Genomic DNA, 24,933 nt, shown 5'->3' on the forward strand with positions numbered 1-24,933 from the left:
CTGTACACACCAGGTGAGCCCCCAGTACATTGCAGGGGGGTAACACATGCATGTGGAACAGATGCATCAGCACAAAAATGAGAGGCAGCGGTGACAGATGGGACTCAGTGTCCTGCAGACACTGGACCCTTGGGACCCGGTTCCCCTCCATACCTCACACTCCCTCCTGGCCTCACAGAGGGTGCATACAAACCACCTTTGTGAATTCTGCTGTATCTGTGACCTTCCTGTACATTATTTACTTATTTTTCTTTAAATCAACTTACCTCTTACCCTCCTTCTGAGCAATAATGACCATGAAATCACAATCAGAAGTGTTAAATTGTATTTTTTCCAACACACATTTCAATTCATGACTGTTGACTTAAAAGCTACTCATTTAGCTTTTCATCTAAAACATTTTGTGTAACAGCACCACTTTGGGGGTTGTTACCCCACCGTATCTGACTCTGGGGATGGCACCACCTGTGGGCTGTCTTTGGCGTGGAGCCTTCCTGCACGCGAGCAAAGAGTGTGTGTTCCTGTTCCTGTCAATCTCCAGAGGGGTAAAAGCCCAGGACATCCAGCCCCATCTCAACCAAAGCAGTCTTTCTGTGGGTCTCTATGTTTCTGCTCCATCTATGCTTTGGTCCAGAGAACAAAAGTTCTTCTAAATTAAAAAAGAAGAAGGTTGACAACAATCGTGCTAAGAATATTTACAGCATAGCCACGTGTAGAAGACATCCACTGAATGGGAAAAGACAGCTTTGTGTGAAATGTGGGGGTACAAACTGCCTCCTAGTGAAACATGAAAGTGCCAGGAGCCTGGGAGGGGCGGCGGCAGGGAGGGCAGCAGACAAGCAGCCTGGTGAACTAGGAGCCCACAGACCCCCGGGGCCTCGGGTCAGCTGCTTGCCGCTAATGCTTGCTTGGTTCCCCCCTGACAGTGGCAGGCTGGGAGCTAAGGGACAACCAGAGGCCGTCTGTCCACCCCGAAGGGGCAGGGAGTGAGTGGGGGTTGCTGAGGTCACAGCCAGGGCCCCAGCGCAGGGCACACGCTGGCCCCCTCAGGCCCCTGGCCTTCTCCCAGGCTTTGAAGCCTGCACCCACAGCTGCATGAGGCTGGGCCCGGGCCAGCCCCCAGGGTGCTTCCTCTGGGAGCCCTGGACATTGTCCATTTTGTGAGAACCTCAGAAGGCCCCAGTGGGAGGTCAGCTCCTGGCCTGGCCTCTCTCGCCCAATGCCGGGCACTCAAGGGAAGGAACGGAAGGGCCCTCGCGGGGTGGGTGGAAGTAGAGCAGCATCGGAGGGGCCGTTCTGGGCTATGGGCCCTGCTTGGCCACTCCTGCCTGTGTAACTGGGGGCCTCCCATGTGCTGCACCTGCATAATCACCACCACGTGGCTGCTGAGAGTCAAGTGACTTGCCCAGGGTCCCACAGCTAGCCCGTGGCCGGTTCTACAGGCTTGACTATACATGGCCCCTGAAGTATCCTTCCAGCAGTCCCCCCCCATCTTCTACTGCGCAGTGCCCGGAGGGGTCAGAGGCCACATGAGGAGACAAACACCTTTCAGCACAACAACACACGACAGCAAGTTACAGGAGGCAGAGCTGTGTGGGAAGAAAGGCCTGACCATCTCTTAGGGCACTGGTGTCCCTTCCTCTGGATTTTACAAGCACAGTAAGGGGCACGGAGCGTGAGCGGCCGCTGCGAGGAGTGGCTGAGAGACTGGGGACCTGGTAGAAGCCAGTCTGAGGGCTCTGCAAATGGACTATGAGCTCCTTACCCCCAGACCAGGAGTGGGAGCTGCAGGGGGTTCTAGGAAGTGGGGCTTCTGGTCAGCCGGGGAGCCCTGGGGGCTGCTACCAGACACAGGCCTGTGGGGACCAAGGCCCTACCTCCATGGGAGCCACTGTAGGGTCTCTGATGACAGGCACCCAGGGTTGGACCCACGCAGGGGTAACAGCTGTGGGCCGGTGTGTTTGGCGGCACCCTGGGGCCTCAGTGTGAGCAGCTGGCCCACCACCCATGCCATCCCCCTCAGGCTCTAGACTAGCCCGTCCCCAGCAGGGGTCCCGGATTTTCAACCCACATGCCAGGGTCTGGGCCCAATTCCAAAACCCTGGGGCCTTCCCACCTGGGACCCCCGCCTATCTCAGAATGCTCAGCAATAAAACTCTTGAAGCAGAGAGGCTGAAGGACTCCCCTTGTGGGGGTGCTAGGCAGCTCGCGCCCCACTCCCAGGAGGCGGGGGAGCCCTGGCGGGGCTGCGCTGCCTCACACGGTGGACCGGCTCCCCCATCCGTGAAATGGGAGCAGCTCTCGGTCACCTTCTTCCACTGACAGCGTAGCCTTAGCCCGAGGGCTTCACTGGGCCCGAGAGCGGCGCCGGATCCCAGCCAAAGGGGTTCTGCTCACCCCCGGCCCTCAGTGCCCCGTCTCGGGTGGGAGAGGGTCGGCCACGGACAGCGGGGTCTCTGCGCGCAGCCCCTCCTCCGCGCCCTGCGCCCGCACCCCCCGCAGCCCCTCCACCGCGCTCCACTTGCCTGTGGCCGCCGGGGCGCTCAACCCTGGCTCGGAGCCTCTTCCCCGGGACGACCAGCCAGGCACGGCGCTGCCCCTCCAGGACCTGACTCCTCCTTTCCCCGTTTTTAAAGGGAAGTAACCTGACCCGACCACTACTCCTCTCCGTTTAACCCGTCTCAGGCTGGCGCCGGCTGGACTCCCAGAGCCCCCGGGGCGGGGAGCGGCTCCCTGACGGCAGTTTGAGGGGCCTGCAGTCGCTCCTCGACCCGGGGCTCCTGCTACGCGGACCGAGGCCCTGGCAGCCCCAGGGCCCCGCCCGCCACATCTGGACAGCATCTGCCTCTGGGGGAGGGGCACAGCGCCTCGCCCCTCCAGTTGGGGGTCGGGAGGGAGCCCCACTCAACCAGAAAAAGAAACCACTCATCCCCCAAGACGGCATAACTTAACTTCGGTGATACCTGGGGCTGATCATTAAGAGGGCGGTGGAGCTGCAAGACCTAGCCAAAAAAGGGACCAGAAGCCGGGGGTACACGCTTCTCATCCAGATGCTGCAGGCATGCCTCTTCTCTGGGCACCCTTTTTCTGGGCAGTGCCAGATATCTGTACTCATTCCCCGGGGCTGCTGTAACAAATTAACCCAAACTTAAAACAGTGCACTCACGCTCTCATGGTTGGGTACGTCAAGTCGGAAACGGGGCTCACTGGCTCAACCTGTGTGTGTGCAGCGTCTGAGAGGCTCTAAGAGGCAACCGTTTCTTTGCCTTTTCCAGCGTCTGGACGCTGCCCACATGCCTCCGTGTCCCCCTACTGATCTCCAGGCCAGCAAAGCCCCTCCGGGCTTCCTGACATTCTATCAGCATCACTCTGATGCTATCTCTTCTTCTGCCTTCTTTCTGCCTGACTTTAAGGATCCTTGTGATTACTTTGCATCTGCTGGGATAATCCAAGATAAGATCCCTACATTAAGGCCAGTTGATTAACAATTTTAATTTCATCTGCAACTTTAATTCCCCTTTGCCACATACCACAACATAGTCACAGGTTCGAGTGATCGGGAAGGGACATCTTCGAGGAAGGGATTTTTATTTTTATTCCACCTTCCATAACATTCGAGATGCCTTACAGAATCTCAGGTCTAGAGGCTGAGCAACCACCCAGTCTAATGGGCTCTTCTTCATCCATTGCTGGGACCTGTGGGACAGTTTACCACTGCACTCACTGCATGGTCCAGACTGGTTGCTATTTATTTTTTTAACTGAGGTACATAAAACAACATGCACAAATCTCAGTGCACAGCTCGATGGCATTTTGACATGTGTACACACTCATGTAACCATCTCCCAGGTCAAGCTATCAAACTTTCTGATTTTTTCCCCTTCTCCTATTTTACCCACCCCCGCCCCCTTCTCCTACGGCAACCCCCAGCCAGTTCTCTGTCAGGAGAGCTGCTTTTGGACTGACTGCGCCTCAGTACACCTGCATTTGCACTTGCATAGGAAGCTGCACAACGGGCCAGAGTGTCCCTATGTTGCAGCCTCGCTTCGCCTTCCTAATCTGTTGCTGGGCTCTTCACAGCCAGGTCCCAAGTCTACTGGAATACAGAACTGTGTGCATAGTAAGAGGCAGGCTCTGGATTAGACCCTCAGCAATTACTACGGGTTTTCCGCGCCTGTCCCTCCAGCCTCCCTGACTGGACCCCATCCAGCAAATTTGTCATAATCCTCTCTGTGGCTGACCAGCCAAGGATAGGCTCAGTCAGGCCAGGAGAGCATCTTCTGCCTTGGGTCCCTGCTCCTCTGCCTGTGTCTCTGGGGGCATTTGCGGACGTTCTGCTGGGACAGAAGTGCAGCCCACCTTTCTGGAGGCCAGTTTGGGGACAGGAATGAAGGACACTTTTAGAAAGCAAGCCTAATGAAATCAAATTATTTGTGGACAAGGCTTTTTACTGCAGTATTATTTGTAATTCAGGAAAATCAGAAACAGCCCACATGTTCAGCTCTAGGTGACTGGTTGAATAAATTGTGGTCCTTCCATATGAGGAAATACTACCTCACCACGAAAAACAAATCATGTTTTATAACAACTGAATGAAACCATGGGAGAAATTTTTTTTTTAATCCCAGAGTGGGGAAGTCCTTTCTAAGTATCATGCAAAACCTGAAGCCTCTAAAGCAAAGATTGATAAATTTGACTACCTAAAAATGTAAAATTTCTGCATTGCAAAAAACATCACAAGCAAAGTCAAAAAGATAACTTTAAACTGGAAGTGGGGGAGACTGCAACTCATAACATAGGCACTTATATATACATATCTTGAATACATAAGTGATGAAAATGATTCCACAAATCCTTTTTAAAAGAATCAACAATGACTTCTTCAAATGGTGGAAATGGGCAAGAGATATGAAGAAACAGTTCATGGAAAGGGAGAAATTCAAAGGGGCCCTTGAACATGTGAAAAAATTCTCAATATCTCTCTTAAAAAGATAAACAAAAATTCTGTCTTTAAAGATACTATTCTTCACTTACCACATCAGCAGAGACAACAAAGTTGAGTAACATACTATTCGCAAGGGTGGGAGGGGAATAGGCACCCTCTTGCAATTTGGTAACACTCATTAAACACATAAACACATGTCCCCTTTCATTCAGCACTTCCATGTCTAGAAACTTACTCTAGAGATAACATCACACACAAGGGAAATGGTGACTGTATGTAAGGCTTTTCGTGGCAACATCGTAGCTGCAGAGAACCTACATGTTCACCAGTGGAGGACACTGAGTTCTTGTCTGTCTGTGCAACGCAATGCATCGTATGTAGCTACGAAAAAGAAGTAGAAGGCTATCCATGGAACAACCTGCAAGGCATATTGTTAAGTAATAAAGGCAGGGTGCAGCTCATTGTTCAGGTAGCCTGTGTGATCTTTAAATTGTTAGATTTCTAGGTTTTTTTAGATTTTAAATTGTTAGATTTTTTTAATTACCATATTTAAAACATACACTATTTTTGTAGCAACCATCACCACCACCAAAACCATGACAATACCATTTTAAAAAGAAAGGAGACAAGACAGCATTAGGAAAGAGGGAGGTGGTAGGTGTGGGGCCCTCGCTGCTCCTGATCCCGGGCAGAACCCCAGGGGAGCGCTGGATGTCAGGGTGGGCAGGGCCCAGCTAGGACAACCCAGTGGGGCACTCTCCCAAAGCCCCCTCCTCTAAGCTGAGTCCTTGGGGACAGGGACAGTTGTCCCCACGAATTCAGAAATAGAGTGGGGGAAGGCAGGAAAAGGCTGGAGACTCCCAGGCTCCCCCAGCCTTGACGGCCAGGAGCACTGTCTCCTCACCCCGCACTGTCCCCTACAGACTCCTCCCTCTCCCCGGGGAGCAGCGTGTCCTAGAACTGAGCACGTACTGTGCGTGGGTGCTTCAACGCTGAACCCAACACAGCCCCATCCAGGAGCAGGGAGACAGTGAGGAGGGAAAGGGTTATGGTTATTCATGCATTCATGTGATTGGTTAGTCAGTCAACAAATATTTAAGGAGGACACAAGGTGAATGGACACCGAGCTCAGCTCTGTGGATGCAGGTGGTACGTTCTCTGGGGGACTCACAGTCTACCTGGACACCAGCAGCAGGTATAACAGACTCTGAGGATGCAGAGCCAGGTCTGTACCATTCCCCATGTCCCAGGGCCTAGCATGGGACTTGGCACGCATCAGCTGAATGAATGAGTTCCACACTGTCATGACCGGGGAGGAAAGGAGAGACTCAGAGATCAGGGGGAGCTACTTGGTATGATGGAGGACTGAGTTGAATTAGCCTGATGGACAAGTGGAGGAAAGGTGTCCGCAGCAGAGGGACCAGCATATGCAAAGACCAGGGGTTGGCTGTGTAGCTGGGCATGGGGCTGGTGCTCATGGCACTGGACGCTGGAGCTCTGGAAGCCGGAAGAAGGGGTTTAGGCACTACCTCCAGGGAGGCTTGAGTCCCTTATGAATTTTGAGAAAAGGACACTGAGGGAGTTGCTTTTCAGAGCAAACCCCTGAAGGTGGTTTGGAGGCCAGCTTGAGGGGAAGGAGGGGAGGCAGGGATGGCAGTTAGGAGGGGACGAGGGCTCTCCAGAGACAAGGAGCCCAGCAGCACGGGGAGGGGGGGGCTTCATGGAGGGGGCGGGCAGCGGCAGGCGCAAGGAGGCAGAGCCTCTGGGAGACAGGGTAGGGCATTCACAGCTGCTACTGAGGTTTTTTTTCTCGTTGCTGTTGTTTTCAAGAATTCAGTTTGGATTTTATTATAAAATTGATTAAAAGCAGGTTTTATGAAAAAAAAGGAGGACAAAGAGCAGCTTTTAGAGCAAACTGTCTTAGCCAGGCAGGAAACAAGGGAGGGCTTGGTGCCGCTAAGCTGGGCTCAGTGGGGTCCTGAGCCACGGCAGGGACAGAATGGACACGGAGCCCAGTGGGGGGGACAGAGGTCCCCACGGCAGGCTGGGAGGCAGAGGGAGCCCCACAGCCCGCGGCGGGTCCCACCCACCTGGTGCTGTGCCCCCTGCGAGTGGGCACGTGCTCCCAGCAGGCCAGCTCTGCCGTAGGACTCGGGGCTTCCTGCCAGAGTCTGGCCTCTACCGGCGGGACAACGGACCTTGGTGGCTGCTTAGCCCGGCGCCTTCACCTGCCTCACCTGTAAAATGGGGACAGCCCCTCACAGAACTGTGTGAACTGTACGGGAGGTATGCACAGAGCTTCAGAAAGCCCTCGGTACCAATGCCTCCAGGGATGTTGTCTGTGAAGTGTCTGCCTAACCAGTTTGGCAAGGCGGGTACCCCCTCAGGCCATGCCTCTCCCTGGGGCAACAGCCTCCTTCCCAGGAGTCCTCAGCTCTGGGGTTCCCCCTGCTTACTCAGCCCCCGCTCCTGCACCCCCTCCCAGGCCCTGCCCGCTCTTGAAAGTGCCCTTCCTGATGCTCCTCCTGGACCTGGAGCCCCAACTCTCCCCTCTGGGAGCTCCAGGCCGTCCTCCTCCCTGCAGGCTTTCCCCTCACCTGCTGTCACCTGTAACCTGTGCAGCCTTCCTCCTGTGCACCCCGAGGCCACCAGGCAGCCTGTTCTCCCTGCGTCCCCACCTGCCAGCCTGGGGCCCACCTTCCCATCCAGGTGCTGCCCCATGGTGCAGGCATCTATGTCACATGCCTGTTTTCACCTGTATTGGTGTCCTAGGGCTTTGGAAACAAATTACTACGAACTGGGAGGCTTAAAACAACAGGAAGTTATACTGTCACTGGAGGCCAGAAGTCTGAAATCAAGGTGCCAGCAGGGCCACACTCCCTCCAAAGCCTCCAGGAGAGGACACTTCAGTGCCCCCGTCAGCATCTGGTGGCTGCGCCACTCCAATCCCTGCCTCTGTGGCCGCGTGGCCTTCTCTGCGTGTCTCCCGTGAGGACACCAGTCATTGGAGTTGGGGCTCACCAGAACAGTCCAAGATGATCTCATCTCCAGATCCGCAACTTAATTACATCAAACACCTTTTTTCCAAATAAGGTCATAGTCACAGGTTCAGGGAATTAGGACCCACTGTTCGAGCCACCACATCCAGCAGGGCCCTGGGGCCCTCCTCAACCCCCTCAGCCTCCTCCAGGCCAGCCTCCCCCCACTCCCATGTGGCTCGCTGAAGTACACCCACCCGGCAACCTGCACCCCGCATCATGCCTCCCCTGCCTTCAGCATCAGAGAGAAAATCATGAGGCTCCCTCCCCAGCTGCCCGTGGGGCCCCACTCTCCTCACACAGGGAGCCTTGCTCCAACTTGTCTCACCTCCCAGGGCTTCCTCCTCTTGCTCTGGCAGCCTGAGATCTTGTCTAGAATTCCCTCTGAAAAGAATGCACTTGTAGGAACCCACATGGGGGGTGGGGGGGCCTGGTCCCTTCTCAGCCAGGGACCTTTCTCCACCGACCTGCTGTGAGAGCCATCAGGTGGCAGCATTCCTGGACTTTCTCCTCTTCAGAGCCCTGGGGAGGCTTGGAGGTCTCCACCAGCCCAGCTTGGCCCCAGGGGCTCCCCAGAGTAATCCCACCCTCTTTGGGGAGGAGGGCCACCTGCCCTGGGTGCCCTGGGCCCAGGTCATGGGAGGCAGGTGGGTCCTCTTCCTGGTACTCAGACCTGCACAAACATGGCCCCAAGACTGGCCATCCAGGGAAGTGGGACCACAGGCTGGTGGTCACAGAAGTCCACTCCAGGCTTCTGGAGGACCTGGAGTCTACATCTGGCTGGAGGGTTCAGGAAAGGGTTAAGCCTAGACCCCCCTGTCCAACAGGGGGTGGAGGGTGGACAGGGGCCATTAAGAGTCAGGCTTTATGTTCTGGCTGTGATGATTATTAGCTAAGTGACTCTGGGCAAGGAGCTTCTCTGTGCCTCAGTTTCCTCATCTGCAGATAGTGATGACCTTTACCTCACAGGGTTGGGGTGGGGATTCGATGACGGACACACAAAGCTTGTTAGGCCACAGGGCCCAAGGGTGCAGCCCTTCATGGTTATTACCGGCAGCCCTGGGCTCCGCCTCTGGCTGGAACTGCCCTCCGTCGGCCCCTGCCTCCTCTGTGGGTGGCCAGACCGTGAGGCTCGGTGATGCAGGGGTCAAATGTTTAACAGGGGTGGGGGCGGCTGATTTAGCATTTTCTCATCTCCATGGTGTAAATAATCCCTCCGCATGGAGTTCGGGCTACCAAAGGAGGCGAAGTGGGGAGGCCGGGCTGGCAGCACAGCACCCCAGGGCGCCTCTGCCACGGACCATCATGTGCAGGAGTCAGGAGCACAAACACCAAGCAGATGTGGGAACCAAGTTAGGAAGCCACAGTTCTGAGTGTTACCTTTGTTTGTAATATATTTCATTTAATTGTAAGCACATGTACTTCAGTCTTTAATAATGGCTATGTTTAGCAACTGATTCGCACAATTCCCGTAATTTTAACCCTTGGCTCTCTCCAGCTGGTACAAACTGGTTCTAGACCCCCTCTGCTGCCATGCCATGTGGTGCCCCCTCTCCCAGGAGATGGGGGGCTGCTGGGGTCCACCCACCTCCTCTTCACCCCAAGGAGCTCTTGAGGAACACCACGCTGACCTGGGGACCCTTCCCCTGCCTGCCATTCAAATTCCTTAAAGGTTAAAAGGCCCAGGGTTTGGACTCAGGTACACGTGGCTCAGATTCCAGATCCAACCTTGAATAGCTGTGTGACCATCAGCAAGTAATTCAGTCTCAAGGATCCTCACTTTACTCATCTGTAGAAGAGAGATAAGAATTTTACTAGAATTCTAGTATAACAGAGTTAGGTTTTCTTTAAATAGTTTTACTGACATATACTTGACACCCAATCATTCAAAGTGTACAAGTTCTGACATGTATATATTCTCGACATCTCCACAATGAGGATTATGAACATTTCCACCACCCCTCAGATTCCCACGTGCCCCTCTGTATGATTTAACCCCTCCCTCCCACTCCTCCTCTCCCTTACCCTGTCCCCAGGAGCCACCGACCTGCTCTCTGTCCCTACAGATCAGTTTACATTTTCTAGAATTTTATACAAATGGAATCACCCAAATGGCATGTGCTTTTAGTCTGGCTGCTTTCACTCACAGGGTAGTATGGGATTAAATGCACAGGGCCTGGTACAGAGCACGCAGTCCAGGCAGGTCCAGGACTGGCTGGGGCCGCCTGCAGCAGTCCACTGAGGCTACATTATGCTGCAGTAACAAAGTGCCCCTAAGTCTTAGCAGCTTACAATGAGATTCACATCTTGCTCAGATTAATGCCCTTCATGGGGTGACGGCAGCTCTGCACCGAGTCAGCTCCACTCCAAGGCCCAGGTGGAGGTGCAGCCCTTATCTGGGAAACTGGTGTCTCCTGGCAGAGATAAAAGTGAACCCGGCAGTGCCTGACCAGGACTCCTGAAGTCCCTGCTTAGAAGTGGCACACCTCACTAATGCTCAGGCCATTCCCCGAAGCAGGTCAGGGGGCCAAGCCTGATGTCAAAGGTGGGGAAGTGTCCTGCTCCCTCAGAGAGAATCAGCAGATATTTTGAACTGTAATAATGCCCACCATGGCTGCTTCCACTATAATCATTGTTGTTATTGCCCAACCCCGTCTGTGAGCTGGAGGTCATGCAAAGGCGCCACACACATGATGCAGCCTGATGTCCCAGGCGCCACCACCCTGGGCTGGGCTGCCTCCTCCTCATGGGCCAGGGTTTCCCATTCACCAGGTTCATTGTTTTGGAAATGTAGGGACGAGCCGAGCCCACCAGGCCCCACATCTCTGTCATCTGTGGCCCACTCTGGATGCCCCCGCCCTCCCTGAGTCAACCCCTCCCCTGTTCTGAGCCTAGGAACCCTTGTTCCACGCCCCCCACTCTCCTAGTGTGAGCCCCTCCTCTGAGCGTGCTGCCTGAGCTGGGCAGCCTCCCATGCCCTCGGTACATGGCATCCATACCTTCCAGAGCCCCGCTCTCCAGGCTTTGCCCACTGAGCTCAGACTTTCTTTCCCTGCTCCCCAAACCCAACTTACCCCAACCCCAGTCCTGCCCATTCCACAGCACGTAGCAGAGCAGCGTCCTATCACCCACGCGGCCCCTGAGCCCTGGCCATGTCCACCTCACCCTTCCTCACCCTGCTCCGTGCCAGGTGATGTCCCCCAGGCTCTGTCATTTCTGACCCAGAATGTCCCCTGAATCTCCACTTCTCTCCATCTCCATAGTCCTGCCCTGACTTGGTCTGGGCCACCACCAAAGGACTCCTGGGGTTATTTTCCTCCCCTTTCATCCATTCTCTGCCCTAGAGCCAGGCTGCCACATCACACGTAACCAGCCCAGGCCATGCTCCCCCCACACAGACCCCTCCCTGCTCCCTGCGTCCTCAGGACAGGCTCCACCCCACTCCCGGCCTCACCTCCCTGGCCTCGTAGTCTCCACCCCAGCTCCAGCTCCTTGCAAGCCCTTCTCCACCCATCTCTCACCCCTCTGGCCTCCTGGCCTTGGCATGGGGGACCTGGCCAATTCCATGATGCCCGAGGGGCTTCCCCCGCCCCCCACAGACCAGCTCAGGGCCCCTCTGCTGGAGCACGGCGCTGTCTACTGTATGGATTTGAGGGCTGAGGACACATGATGTCTTCCCACCGGGGAGGATGGTGGAGGAGCCCGGAGGCTGGGAGAGAAACCAGTCAGTGAAGAGAACAATAGTCACCACTACCTAACATTTGCTCGGGTCACACCTTGTGCCGGGTGCTATCACAAGCGCTCCCCATGGACTGATTCTATTTTTTTCCTTAAACCCGTATGTCATGTTTTATTGAAATCTAATAAGCCTTGAGGAAAACATGAAATCTTAAGTGAAAAACTAAGTGAAGCTCCCCAAAGTGAACACACAAGTGAAGCCCACACCCAGATCAAGAAAGGGAGCTTCCCCAGCGCCCGAGGGGGCCACCCCGCCCCCCGTCTCTGGCCTGCTGGGAGAACACTAGCCCAGCTTCCAGTACTGTAGCTCACCTGGCCGGTGTGTGAGGTGCCAACAGGTGAAATCATACGGCTGACAGCGTTTCATGCCTGGCTTCTTACGCCCGGTGTTGTTTGCTAAACGTACCTCCATTGCTGCGTGCGACCGCCGCTTGCCCTCTCACGGCTGTGTCATGTTCCAGGAGACCTACTGATTCATGCCGACTCAGTCCATTGTTGGTGCCTGTTTGGTTACCGCCGTGTTCGGCCGTGACGCAGAGTGCTGCTATTAGCGTGTTTGTCCGTGTCATCTGGAGGACGTGCACGCTCGTTTGCCGTCACCGAGTCATGGGATAAACATGCTCGTGCTAGCGGATCCCACCAGCCACGTGTGAGGGTCCTGGATTAACCTGTGACCCTCGCAGCGATGCTCTGCTGCTCTTCCTCCCGGGGCAGGCTCCCCGCTGCGGGACTCCGGCACCAGCCTCCTCTGCTTCCCGTCCCGGCTCCTGGACTCGAGCTTCCCGGTCAGAGGCACCTGCCTGGGAGTCTGTTTCTCCAGGGTAGCCCAGCAGGGTCTGTGGCCTCGGGGTCCAGGGTGGTAGTGCTGGTGGCATGTTCCAGAGGATTTCTTTTCCATGTGCCCTCGTCAGCTTGGTTTGAGGTTTTCCACCTTCCCTTTGAGCCTATGAAAGCTTTTTATAGCCCTTTAGTAAGCTTCTGGATTTGTTTTATTGTTTGCCACCAAGAATCCTGATAAAAAGGGATTATTTTCATAGAAGGGAGCTATTTTACTCCCATTTCACAGGTAAGGAAGTGGAAGCACAGAGAGGTCAAGTATGTTGCCCAAGGTCACACAGCTGGCAGAGGGCAGAGTCAGGATTCAGACCAAGTTGATACCCCATTCAGGCCCATAGGGTAAGCGCTTTCCCACACACTTACCACAACTAGAAGTAGGCAGCTAAATGACTCACTCAGGGTCACAGTGAATCAACGAGCCAGGCCTGTGACCCCCACCCCACAGTTTCCTGCCCTCAAGCCTGGGGTGTGGAGCTCCAGCACGTTGAGAGGGAACCAGAATGAGCGTGCGTTCACCGGCTCACTGACTAATCACATACTTACTGACAGTTAAAGGGGGTCAGGCACTGTGAGATGCAGCAGCAACACAATGGCCCAAACAGTGAAAAACCAGAGGTGACATTGCATCGCCAGCAGAGCAGGTGTTAAGTGCCACGAAGGACACAGCGGGGCCAGGTGAGGGGCAGGGAGTGACTGGGGAGGTAGCACGGGGAGGTCCTCTGAAGGTGGCCTCTGAGCAGGGCTGCCCTGAAGTGAGGCATGAGGAAACCTGCAGCCAGCAGAGACAGCAAAGGCTGGTGGCGGCCGTGAGCCCAGCGTGTTCGAAGAACTGCAAAGGCCAGTGTGGCTGGAGGGGAGGAAGCCAGGAGGGGTCAGCAGGAGAGGAGGACAGGGAGGCGGGCAGGCGTCAGCTACGCAGGGCCCTGTGTTTCGTTCAGAGGCTGGTGGGAGGCCTTTGGTAGGTTTCAAAGACTACAGGGCAGTGTTGTGGGCTGACTGATGCTTCAGAAGGTTCACTCTGGCTGCTGAGTGATGAATGAGGCTGGAAGGGGACACGCGGGGAGGCAGAGATAGTTTGGAGCTGAGGTGGTGTCTAGGCAGGGGGTCAGGGTGGGGGGACATGGTGGTGAGACGTGGGCTCCAGTACGGCTGTCAAACAGGATCTGGGGCTGGGGGGCAGTGGGCTCCCCGGGAGAGGGCTTAAGCTTGGGGCTTGGAATGGGGGAGAACAGAGAGGCTGGGGCATCTGAGGCCTGAATCAGGGACCAAGCTGGGGACATTTGGCTCAGAGCAAAGGGGCCCCCTGTGAGGACACAAAGGAGCCCAGAGCCACTCAGCAGGGCCAGGCCAGGGCCGGCAGTGGGGTGGTCTGACAGGAAAGGGTTGGAGCCCCAAACACTGCGGCTCAGGGAGGGCTGGTGGCGGGTGCCCGCTGAGGGCTGTCAACCTGCATAGGCACCGTGCACTGCCAGGTAGTGTCACTGTGACATGTCCAAGTTTGCTACAGACTTTGGACCCAGGGATTTCCTCCCAATCCCGTAACGTCATCATGCACTTTAAACACCTGGTGGGTTAGCTGGCACTGCCTGGAGCCCTGGTGGGGTCCAGCTGGTGAAGGGTAAGTAGAGGCAGGGAACTCAGGAGGGGTATTCCATCAGGAAAGGCACCCAGAGCAACCTGGTAGGAGCAGCCTCAGCCTGGGCAGGTGGACCTCGCCCAAGCCGGCAAAGGACTGTCTCAGGTGTGGCAGCTTCCTGGGTTCTCCCGTTGTGTAAGGAGGAAGGGGAACTCCTGGTGCAAGAACCAGCATGGACCCCAGGGACACCTCCACCCCCCACCTGGTACTTCTGGGCTGAATGATCAGTGCCTGAGCCATGCTGGTGGCTAAATATTTTGAATATCACCTCCACTGGGGGACCAATAGACCGCCAGTCTGAGAAATGTACCTGCACCTCCTTTATATCATTTTGGCTGTGGCTTAATCCCACGGGTTTGCAAAGGGCATCCATTCTCATCAGTGCAGCAGAAACCTTCAACCCTCCCTCTGGAAGGGGTGGCCCAGTCCTAGGAGGCAGGGGAGGGCATCCCTATTCCCAAGCACTCCCTGGAGACCAGGCTGAAGTCAAGAGTTGAACAAAAATATAAGGTTTGCTCTTGACAAGGCCCAAAGATCCCATTGCTCCTGGGAAGTGTGGAGCCCCTCCAGGACCCTAACTCGTCCAGGCCTGCTTGGCCGGAGGCCCTCACCCAGTTCTGGCCAAACACTGACACCTTCCACTGCCTGAGGGACCTCTTGGCTTCCCCGCTGACTTCAGGGAAAGGGACTTCCAGGCCGCGTCGCCCATACTTCTGGTCCCACCAACCACGTTTGTTCTTCTGTCTTCAAACTCACTGTGAGGGAAGCTTCCCTTTCCAGACTCCCACTTCCCCTACAGTGTTATCTGGAGGTGGCCTCTAGACATGGGCCTGGGACCCCTGCTGAGCCAGGTCAGCAGCCACTGTCCCCACCGCACCCTACGGAGGCTGGCCTTGGTCCCCCCCCCAACCCCGTGCCAGGGCTTGGGCACCACACACTGCCGACTCCGCCTCCCTCCGCCACCACACTCCCTCCGGCTTACTGCATCTGCACAAGCCCTGGGGAGGACAGCAGCCACTGCTGCTGGACCCCTTCTGTCCCTAGCCTCACGACCACCCCCAGGGGCAGGAGGCACCGGTGCCTTTACGGATGACGCCGCCCAACCCACACTGACGTGACCACCCTGTGGCTTGGATCTGCCCCACTACTTGGCCAGCACCCCCCCTTCAAAGCTCCCTCATTTTGCCCCTCCCTTGGGGCACAGGATGGGGGCACCTGCAGGCCCAGGAGAGGACTTCTCCTTAGTCCCCAGCCCCTTGGACTCTCAGCAGGGGCTCCTTCCCGTTGAAAGGCTTCCCTTGACATGACGTCACCCCACTGTCTAGACACTCCTCTACGTCCCCCACCACAGGCTGTGCCCCCAACCCTATTGTCCCTTTGCTGTACCACTTGCCTCCCAATTCTGACCACCATCTCTGAGGGATGGACACTACCTCTCCTGCCCACTCCAGGTTCCCGGCTGGCTGGCGGACATCTGCCCCCAGATACTCGTAGGCAACTCCAACCTAACGTGGCTACACCCCAGTTCTGGAGCCTTCTCCTTCCCAAACCACCTTCTCCTCTAGGGTAGCATCCTCGCAGGCCCTCCGATCACTTGGGCTTGTCCTCGGCTGCCTCTCTCCTCCCCCTTACCCTCCACAGGCCCTCACCTGGTCCTCTTGCCGCACCCAGTGCCATCACCCAGGCTCTCCTTCCCGAAGTGCTGAGCACAGAGCCCTGGAGAGCACAGGCTGTAAGCTACTGTGAGAAGGAACCGTTTGCTTCAGCCATTCACTTGTCCTTTATTGAGCGGCACGCACCGGGCAGTGCTCATAGCAGCGGGGGTACAGCCCTGAACAGGAGACTAACCCCGCCTGGGAGGGGCACACATCCAGGGGACAGCTACAACCCAACAGGCAGCACGGCAGGGTGCCGCAGGGACAGGTGGTCTAGGAGGCCCCCCTCCCTACACATGGCATGGTTGCAGTAGGCTGAGGTCAACCACCAAGGTCAAAGGGAACATGATCCTTTCAGGAAGATACACTCTGTTCTGGTAATAAACATCCAGAGCTTTGTTTCCTTGTATTTTCAACTGGCAAATTGAAGTGCTTGTTGCTACCAGAGACGGTGCAGCTCTGTGGTTTGGGGGAACAAGGGTTGGGAATGTGGCTGAACAGCCTTTTGTTATCTTGGTTTTGAGCTATATATGAATGTATTTCCTTTTTAAAACATTAATTCACAGTAATTACAGAAATAAATAGGGATTATGAAGTCTTTCAGAAAAAATGAATCATTTTCATGCAACTATTTAAAGGGCCTGTCTGCCACATGCCAGGAACGCTGCAGATGCTGAACCTCCTGAAGGGGCCAAGTCTTAACATGAGGACAGCCATTTGGCGACCCGCGAGCCCCGACTGCGTGCTGGTGTACGAGTGTGTGTGGACGCTGGCCAACAAAGACCACAGTGAGATAAGCGCCCTCAGAGGCAGGGCAGGTCTTGGGGGCTGCAGACCAGGAGTTTGCTAGGAGCCAACAGCCCCGAGTCTCTCATACTGAAGGGGACCCTCCGTCTTGGCTACTCATGCCCGATGTTTCTCTCCAGGCGCTGATCACCGCTGCATCCGGGGTGGAAAGCCACGGACAGGTGGTCATACTGAGGAAAACCCTACTAGTCCATACTAAGGACTAGTCCACAAGACAGGATGTAGCCAGCAGCCAAGTTTAAGCCATATCCCACTGGTTTCTTTCCCGGTAAAGCTGGGGCTACAGAGGGCTTCACGGGGGTGGCTCCACGGAAGGGGAGGCAGTGGGGAGGGAAGGATGGCTCTGCACATGGCAGAGGCCTGAGTGACAGGGACTTGAGAAGGCTCAAAACACCCTAACTTAATCCTTACTGTGACAAGCACAGGGCCATGACCAGGCCCAGAGGCAAGGTGGGTGACTAGGTGGGCTGTGTGGGTTGAATGTTTGAGCCCCCCCAGTTCACATGTTGAAGCCTAAACCCCAGTGTGATGTATTTGAAGCCAGAGCCTTTGGGACGTAATTAGGTTGGATGAAGCCAAGGGGGTAGAGCCCCCAGGATGGAATTAGTGCCCTGATAAGGGGATGAAGAGCCCAGGGCTTCCTCTATTGTCATGTGAAGACACAGCAAAAAGATGGCTGCCTATGAAACAGGAAGCGGGTCCTCACTAGAAACCAAATCTGCCGGCACCTCGACCTTGATCAGCGTGCAGAACTGTGAGGAACGCTTGTTGTCTAAGCCCCCAGTCTATGGCATGCCTGCTGTAGCCGCTTGAACGAAGGCTGTGCGGGGTCAGCTGGGGGTGGAAACAGGCTATCGGTCTTCAAATGCTCTACGTAACACAGAATCACTGAGTGGTCTGCACAGCCCAGCATGCCAGCAAGTGCAGCCCATGCACTCCGAGTCCCCGGGAGAGAGAGCAGGAAGCCAAGCCTCGTTTCTATCTGTCTTCAGTGCCTAGAACTGAGCCTGGCATTCACCAGGCACTTAGAAGTTGCATAATGCAAGAATTTTAGTTTTACTTAGTGGCAGTGAGTACTGAAGACCCAGAGTCCAGTATCACTTTAGGAAATCCTCAGCGCAAACCATCCGGGGCCAAGGACTGCCAAATTCCAACCTGGCCACTATTTTCATAACTGCTATTTCTCAGCAGCAATATCTGTATCCCTCTCCAAAAAAAAGGTCAGTAAGTATTTCCTTTTTTTCTAATAGGAAATTCGTTGGTTTTGCTGATAGGCAAGAAAGCTAGTTGATTTGCAGGCAAACCTCAAGTAATGAGTGAAGAATTACTATGGCTTGTCCAAAGGGATCAAGTTTTCTAAATAAAAAACCAGGCTGAAGCTTTATGCCATTTTCAGAGGCAGCGTGAGGGATGTTATTGGGAGTCTACAGGACCAGTCGACAGTTTGGGGAACAATGGTTTCTGGCAGGCAAAATACTCAAAGGCTATCCCAAAAAATCCAGGACACTGGGCTGTCCTGCAGCAATGCATGAAACCACAAAACAAACTCAAGAAAAATGGCTTCTAACTTTCTGACCCTCAACCCTTAACACTGGGCTTCTGCCTCATCATCAGTTCAACAAAAGCCTAAGAGGACCCCTCAGCTCTGTCTATGATGCTGTCACTGGCTACCTTAGAAAAGGAAGTCTGTTTTTATCGGTTTATGGGAAGCTACTCAACCCCTTTGTGACTCAGCTTCCTTATCTATAAGAAGAAGACAAAATTGGGAGATGCCACCTTGAGCAGAGAAAAAAAAATGGATTTTGGAGTTATGCAGGCAAACAGTCTCAGTTCTTAGCCCAGCATGACCTAAAGCAGGTCATTCAACCTCTCTGAGTCTTGCTTTGTTCACTTGCAAAACAGAGATGACAGTGTCTGCTGTTAAGGCCTGTGGGAGGATCCTGCGCAAGCCACCGTACAGCTGGTGCAAAATAAACATCGATTCCCTTCCTTTGTTCCTACCTCACATTCGGCACATGTGAGAGGGAGGGATGTAAACATGCTGAAATGTCTGTAAAACAAAAATTAAGTCCTTCAAAGGAATGGTAGCAGAGGTTCTGAGACCAGATATATTCACCTATATATCCTCTTCCAGCATGTAAGAGCCTCCCTTCTGGCCAACACTGCCCATCCCTGCGCTTACCAGAGGGTCTACAGAGTGAGCACAGGAGGCCGCAGGGCACAGTGGGCCCCGGGCACAGGAAGCACTTTCAGAGAGGAGAGATGCAGTCCTGTCCACAGTCCTGGTGGGCAGCGCCTCAGGTTGACTCCACGACAGCAGCAGGCCTGAGGCAACGATCTGGGCCCCTGGCCAGCAGGCGCACGGTTCCCGGGCTGGGGCACTTCACCATAACGGCGCAGTGAGCCCCCTTGTCTCAAGGCAGCCCCACCCCATACCGGGGACCTGGCCTCCGGGCAGCACCGGGACTTTTTTTTAGCTCTAACCTGACCACAGGAAGGAGGATTCTTCTCACACCTGTAAACACAGGTCCCTAAGCTAGCTCTGGGAGAATGTCACCTGAGGGGGAACAAGGCCCATAAGCAGAGCTGGGGGTGGGGGGTGGGGAACCCCTCACCCTGGGAGAAAGTGCTGCACTGCCATGGCCTCCGCTGGCTTTCCGCGTCCCCAGCCTCCCGTGCGGGGGCCAGAGCAGGCGATCACAGCTCGGGCTTCTCACCAGAAGCGGGGCAGCAGTGGGTTTCCTGGACCGAGGAGGCTCATCACTCAGAACACAGCAAGTGACCGTCTACTCCCCGTGCAAGAGTGTATTTAAACCTGGTTAAGGGTAGTAATTCTGAGATGTTCTACATGTTGTCAGCTTTACCTTCTACAGACACAGTGCCTTTCCCCCAGTTTGTGGGGGACCCCTCTGGCTGTGCTGGAGAGATAGTCATGTGGGGGTGCTCTGTTAGCAGAATCATGTGTCAGGTTTACAATTTGGACTGTGTCCTAAGCAGAAACATCTGTGAGAACAGAACTAGGGCTCGGCAGCAGGGGAAGTATGTCCTGCAGGCGGTCATGAGAAAGCTTGGCTACACAGAAGGATTCTGGGTATGACAACCTTAGCAGAGCCAATAGGCAACTCTGGCTCTCCTAATCTCCTCCCCTTGCCGGCCATTCACACCCCCAAATCTGAAGGGCCGGCCTTTCCTGCTATGACACCTTGCCAGCAGGAAATGCTGCAGGACAGAAGCCTCAGGGTGCTCAGGATGAAGACTCCAGTCAGAGAATGTGCTGGTGGTGGGGTTCTGGGAAGCAGGTGGGCCTCTCAAGACAGTCCCCAGTTCCTGGGAGTGGCTGTGTGCAGTAGGTAAAGGGTGTGAGTGGCGGGGTGCGCTGACCGCCCCCACTTCCCAAAGCAGCCAGGGTCCCCTCACATCTGCAGGGGCCACGTGTATCAGAGGCCAGCAAGGCTGCACACGTGAGAACTGAGGACTCCCTTCCCCACCCACATGAGGGGCAGGCCCGAGGCTGGGCTCTAAGGCTCAGTGGGGGCTCTGCTGAGGGACTGGCTTGACTTCGCTTGTTTCAAGGACTCCAGTTCAGACCAGTCTTCAACCCTCAAACAAACTGGGACAGGTTGGGGACTTTGATGTTGAGATCTCCAATGTTGATGTTCCGAGGGATCTCTGGCAGGTTGATGTTTTTCACAGCAGACACAGCCCGGGCGGGGGCTGCTGAGAGGCCACCCTGAGGAGAACGAGAGGTGGTATGAGACACACTTGGTGTCAACTACTAATGCTTAAAAAAAGGAGGCCTGGAAAATGTCCAAACTGAACACACACAATGCAAGTTTTTATTTTTCCTCCTTATTCCTCAAAGGTGGCCAACAGAACAACCTTTAGGTTAGCTGGGGACTATGGCACATGGACCCAAACTCCACGCTCCTTAACGTGGGGCTGTGGCTTATGCAGTTTTACACCCCAGCATCAAAGAGAGCCTGGCAATAGCAGGGACTCCGTAAATGCTTGCTGAAATCATACGAACTGGCTTAGCCAGGCCATATTCAGCATCGGGGCACTCATCAGGCTACAAAACACAACAAAACAAAGCTCGCCCCTCAAGAGACTGGAGACTCCACTAGAAAAGTGCAGTCACAGGAAAATTCTTAAAAGCAAAAGGAATGTCGTAGCCTAGGGCAACCGCTTGCCCGCTAATTATGTGAGATGGGAAAGAACTGGCTCTGGAAATGTCATGTGGTAACAAGACGGGAGCAAGGACACACAGGAGGTGGAGTCACGCACAGACACGGAAGGTCTGGTAACAGAACACAGAGGGCGAGGGGTCTTGGTGAGCCCTCCCTGTCCAGGATCACCCAGTGTGCAGAGAAGCGGGGAAGTAACCAAGACTCTCGAAAGCTCTCCTCCTCACGACTGTGTTCAGGACACTGACTCTAACTCCCCCTTGCCCAGCAAGGCTCCATTTCTCCTAGTTACCAAACCCCTTGCCTCTGACTCACTCACTATTCCTGGAAGCTTCCCAGCCCACATTCTAAAAGAACCAGAGCTGCCATAATACTGTGGTGTGGAAAAGCTGCTTCCGCAGGGCTGCCAGTCCTCACAGAAGTAGTCCTGGATTTGCAAGATCAAATTCCATCACACAAAGCAATGAAGACACTCAAGACACTCAGATAGTTAAAGAGTAATTTGTTCTGCTCTTTCTGCAACGTGGGAAGGTGTGTGCCTGTAACCTCGACTCTCTGGTAAGGCTGACGAAGGCGATGGAGAGCTCAAGGGGACGGGATCAAATTCCCTGTGAGCCACTGTCTCCAGCCTGGCACTATGTGGGGGTGGGCTGGGGCATGTTATTTTCAAACCCGGCCCAAGCCTGTAGCTTTTTGTAAGGCTAACTGGAAATAAGGAAATTGGCAACTCTGAGGTCTGAAAGACACAAGAAATGGCTGCTGGGAGATGAGACTCACACAGCACACAAACTAGGAAACCACACTGGAATCTGAGAAAGGGCTTCAGGGTGCCTCCAGGGGCTTTGGGGAAAGGAGGAATCACAAACCACAAACAAGGGCCCTAACACCAGGCTAGAAGCTGTTTCCTTTCCTGTGCCCTCTGGCTTTTCCATTCACACTTTCCGCCTCATGCTTACCTGCTTAATTTTCAGGGACAGCCTTCAAATCATTGAGTTTTGATGGATTCAAGGAAGAAATAAGATGAGTCTAAACACTCCTAAGGTTCCACTGCAACACAAATCAGTACATGTGTCCATTCCTCCTCCTGCCCAGGCCTTCTCTCACCAGCCGGGGCAAAAGCATTGCCGTGCACTCACCTCAGATCTCTCCAGCCTGTTCTGAGCTTCAATCTGAGCCACGATTTCGTTCATGTTCGTTTCCAGCACCATCCCCCCCATCACCACCTCCTGGAGGATGTAGTGCACCTGGAGGGGAAGCGGAAGCAGGGGGGGCTAGAGCGCTCTCTGCTGTCCGGGCGGCCCCGAAGGAATCCTCGCGGGCGTGCCTGCAGCAGCCACGCAGGCCGCCCCGACACCTGCGCCTGGTTCCCAACGGACCTCAGCCCCCTGGATCACCCACTCTCACGTGAGACCACCGGGTGTCCCCACGTGTGGGCATGTTGGAACACGGACCTCTCCCATGAGCGCCGGTAGCTCCTTCTAACCTGTTTAAGGTGGGGAGTTGGTGGCTGAGAGCACAGCCTTTGAAGTCAGACCGACCTTATTTAAATTTCAGCTCTGCTCTTCGTTCGCTGGGTGACCCTGGGCAAATTACCCTCTCGGCGCTTCGGTGTCCTTCTGGGACTGAGGTGGGACCAAAGGAGGTACCTTGTGTAAGCCCCGGCTGAGGCCCGGCACACGCTGGGTTCTAAATCCATATCGAGGGCTTCCAGCGCTAGTCCCGTCATCACCCACCCTGACTGGCATTACACCAGGACCGCCCCGACGCCAGAGCATGTCCGTGTGAACTGAAATGTCTCCCAGTGTCCCTGACAGAGCTCCTCCACTGTGTGCTCAGATGCAGGCACCACGGCCTCTCCTTAGCCCCCGTCCCCACCCCATTTCTCATAGCCTCGATAATTATGAAGCCAGGCTCAGCATGAATACCTCCTGGGCATGAGGCTCACACTGGGGCTCAGGTTCCATCCAGCCAACTGCTCTCCAAACAGAGCCACATCCCGGCGCCCCTGACCGCTCTGACAGTTAAGTGGCTGCTAATGCACCATGGAAGGCTGCCATGGAGAGCCCCAAGTGGGTCACGTCAGAGGCGCCCACTGGGGTGTAAGGGATGGTACTTCATCAGATCCAATCATATCAACATGACCAGCAAGGTGCTCTCAGCCAAGTTGGAAAGAAAAGCACCACCTTGTATTGTTACCTGTTAACTCGTAAGTGCCATATTAGTGGAACAGTCCTATAGGTGGCCAGAGAAGGAAGACAGCAGTGGGTAGAGAGACCAGAGATCACTTCACAGACCGCGAGGGAGGACCGAAGTGTGCTCTGACATCAGAGAGGCAGGGCGGACTGCAGGTGAAAGGCACTGGATGAAGCAGTTTTGCAGGTGTATGGTACGGGAGCACCGGGGACTGGCTGGAATGGCAGGTTTGGGCAAAAGAGAGGCTAGAGACAATGTTGTGAAGGTAGTCTGGGCCTAAAGCCAGGTTTCTCAACCTGGGCACTACCGCCGCTTGGGGCTGGATGACCTCCTGCCTGTCTCTGTGTCTCTGTGCACGTGCATTCTGACACACGAAGTTCTCATAGTAAGTAGAGGGAAGGAATTAACAAGGGTATTTCTTCCGACCTCCAGGGGTGTGTGTAGTAAAGAATACATTCAAATACAAATAAAGTAAAAAAAAAATACAAATAAAGTATATTTGTCTACACTGAATCTTATTAATCATGGTTCTGTCTACATATACACTCTCATAAACGTTCTTAAATTTTATATATTATGAATTATTTCATTATCTATATGTAAAGGGAGATATAATGGTGAAATTCTCATATTTAGATAACTTACAAAATGTTAAAGAAGATTGGTCTTAAAATTATTCCCTGGGGAACTGTACTGTTTATACTTCCCCATCAAGAAATAGACCTCTGCACAGTCGCAGGGGGCCATGTGGTGAGAAAATGGGGAGCAGCAGAGGTGAGGCTTAGAACCTCCCCCCTCATGTTCTGAGAGAAATCTTCTGCATACATGGATATTTATTGCCCTCGTCTAGCTCGGATTAACACATAGTCTACAGGCACACACCTGATCATCTACATTTGCTCTCTTACAACACTAAACTCTGTTTTCTACCTTTATCTCGTATCTACCTACTTCAGCATTTTATTAAAAATAATAATAATAGAGAAATGTGGTATCCACATATAAATCAAGTTTAAAAATCAAATGAATATTCATATTTGAACTGACTGTGTATAGTTCATAATGCATGAACAAAACCGAAAGCTTCTGTGATGACTGCCCTTGTACTGTTCACCATGTAACTTATTCACTATGTAAGAATTTGTGCTCCATGTAAGAATTTGTTCGTTATGCATCAGAAGATTGGAGACTGACGAAAATTGGGCTTGGGGTGGATTAATGATTGTGCATTGAGTATTGACCCCCCTATACAGAAATTTATTGTGGTTAACAACTATTTGATCAATAAATATGAGAGATGCCCTCACAAAAAAATTAATAAATAAATAAAATAAAATAAAATTCAAAAAAAAAAAAAAGAAATAGACCTCTGAAAACACTATGGTGGTTTCTCAAAAAAATTAAAGTCAAATCTGTATAATCTGACAGTTCCACTGCTGTGTATATACCCCAAAGAACTGAAAACAAGGATTCACAGAGGTATGTGCACACCCATCTCCACAGCAGCAGTATTCACAATAGCCAAATGGTGGACACAACAGCCAGCATCCATCAGATGAATGGATAAACAAAACGCGGTAGTTAGTTTCCCCTGAAACAGCAAAGGGGTTTGGGCGCTTCAAAAATCCATGTGTAACTTAACTACTTAACTACCCCAAACCCTTAACTACTAATAGCCCACTGTTAACCAGAAGCCTTGCCGTAACATAAACAGCTGATTAACCCGCATTTTGTTATGCGCACTATATTCTTACAGTGAACAAGCTGGAGAAAAGAATATGTTTTTTCAAGTTATTGCAAATCTCCAAAAAAATTTCCAATATATTTATTGAAGAAAATCTGTGTGTAGTTGACCCACAAAGTTTAAACCTGGGTTGTTCAAGGATCAACTGTACATTCA

The 24,933-nt window shown here is 53.7% G+C and overlaps 1 protein-coding gene across 1 annotated transcript in view; it reads right to left on the reverse strand.

Moving 5' to 3' along the window:
* Window positions 1-15,950: 15,950 nt before the first annotated feature.
* LOC118935551 (uncharacterized) overlaps window positions 15,951-24,933 on the reverse strand; it is a 52,931-nt gene continuing 43,948 nt past the window's right edge. The window contains exons 10-11 of the mRNA XM_036931955.2: window positions 21,977-22,084; window positions 15,951-20,386 (exon numbers count right to left, since the gene is read on the reverse strand). Coding sequence (XP_036787850.2) covers window positions 20,258-20,386; window positions 21,977-22,084 — 237 coding nt within the window. The 3' untranslated portion in view covers window positions 15,951-20,257. The remainder of the gene's footprint in view (window positions 20,387-21,976; window positions 22,085-24,933) is intronic.

The sequence above is a fragment of the Manis pentadactyla genome, chromosome 18 (genome assembly GCF_030020395.1).
Source record: "Manis pentadactyla isolate mManPen7 chromosome 18, mManPen7.hap1, whole genome shotgun sequence".
Classification (NCBI taxonomy): Eukaryota; Metazoa; Chordata; class Mammalia; order Pholidota; family Manidae; genus Manis; species Manis pentadactyla.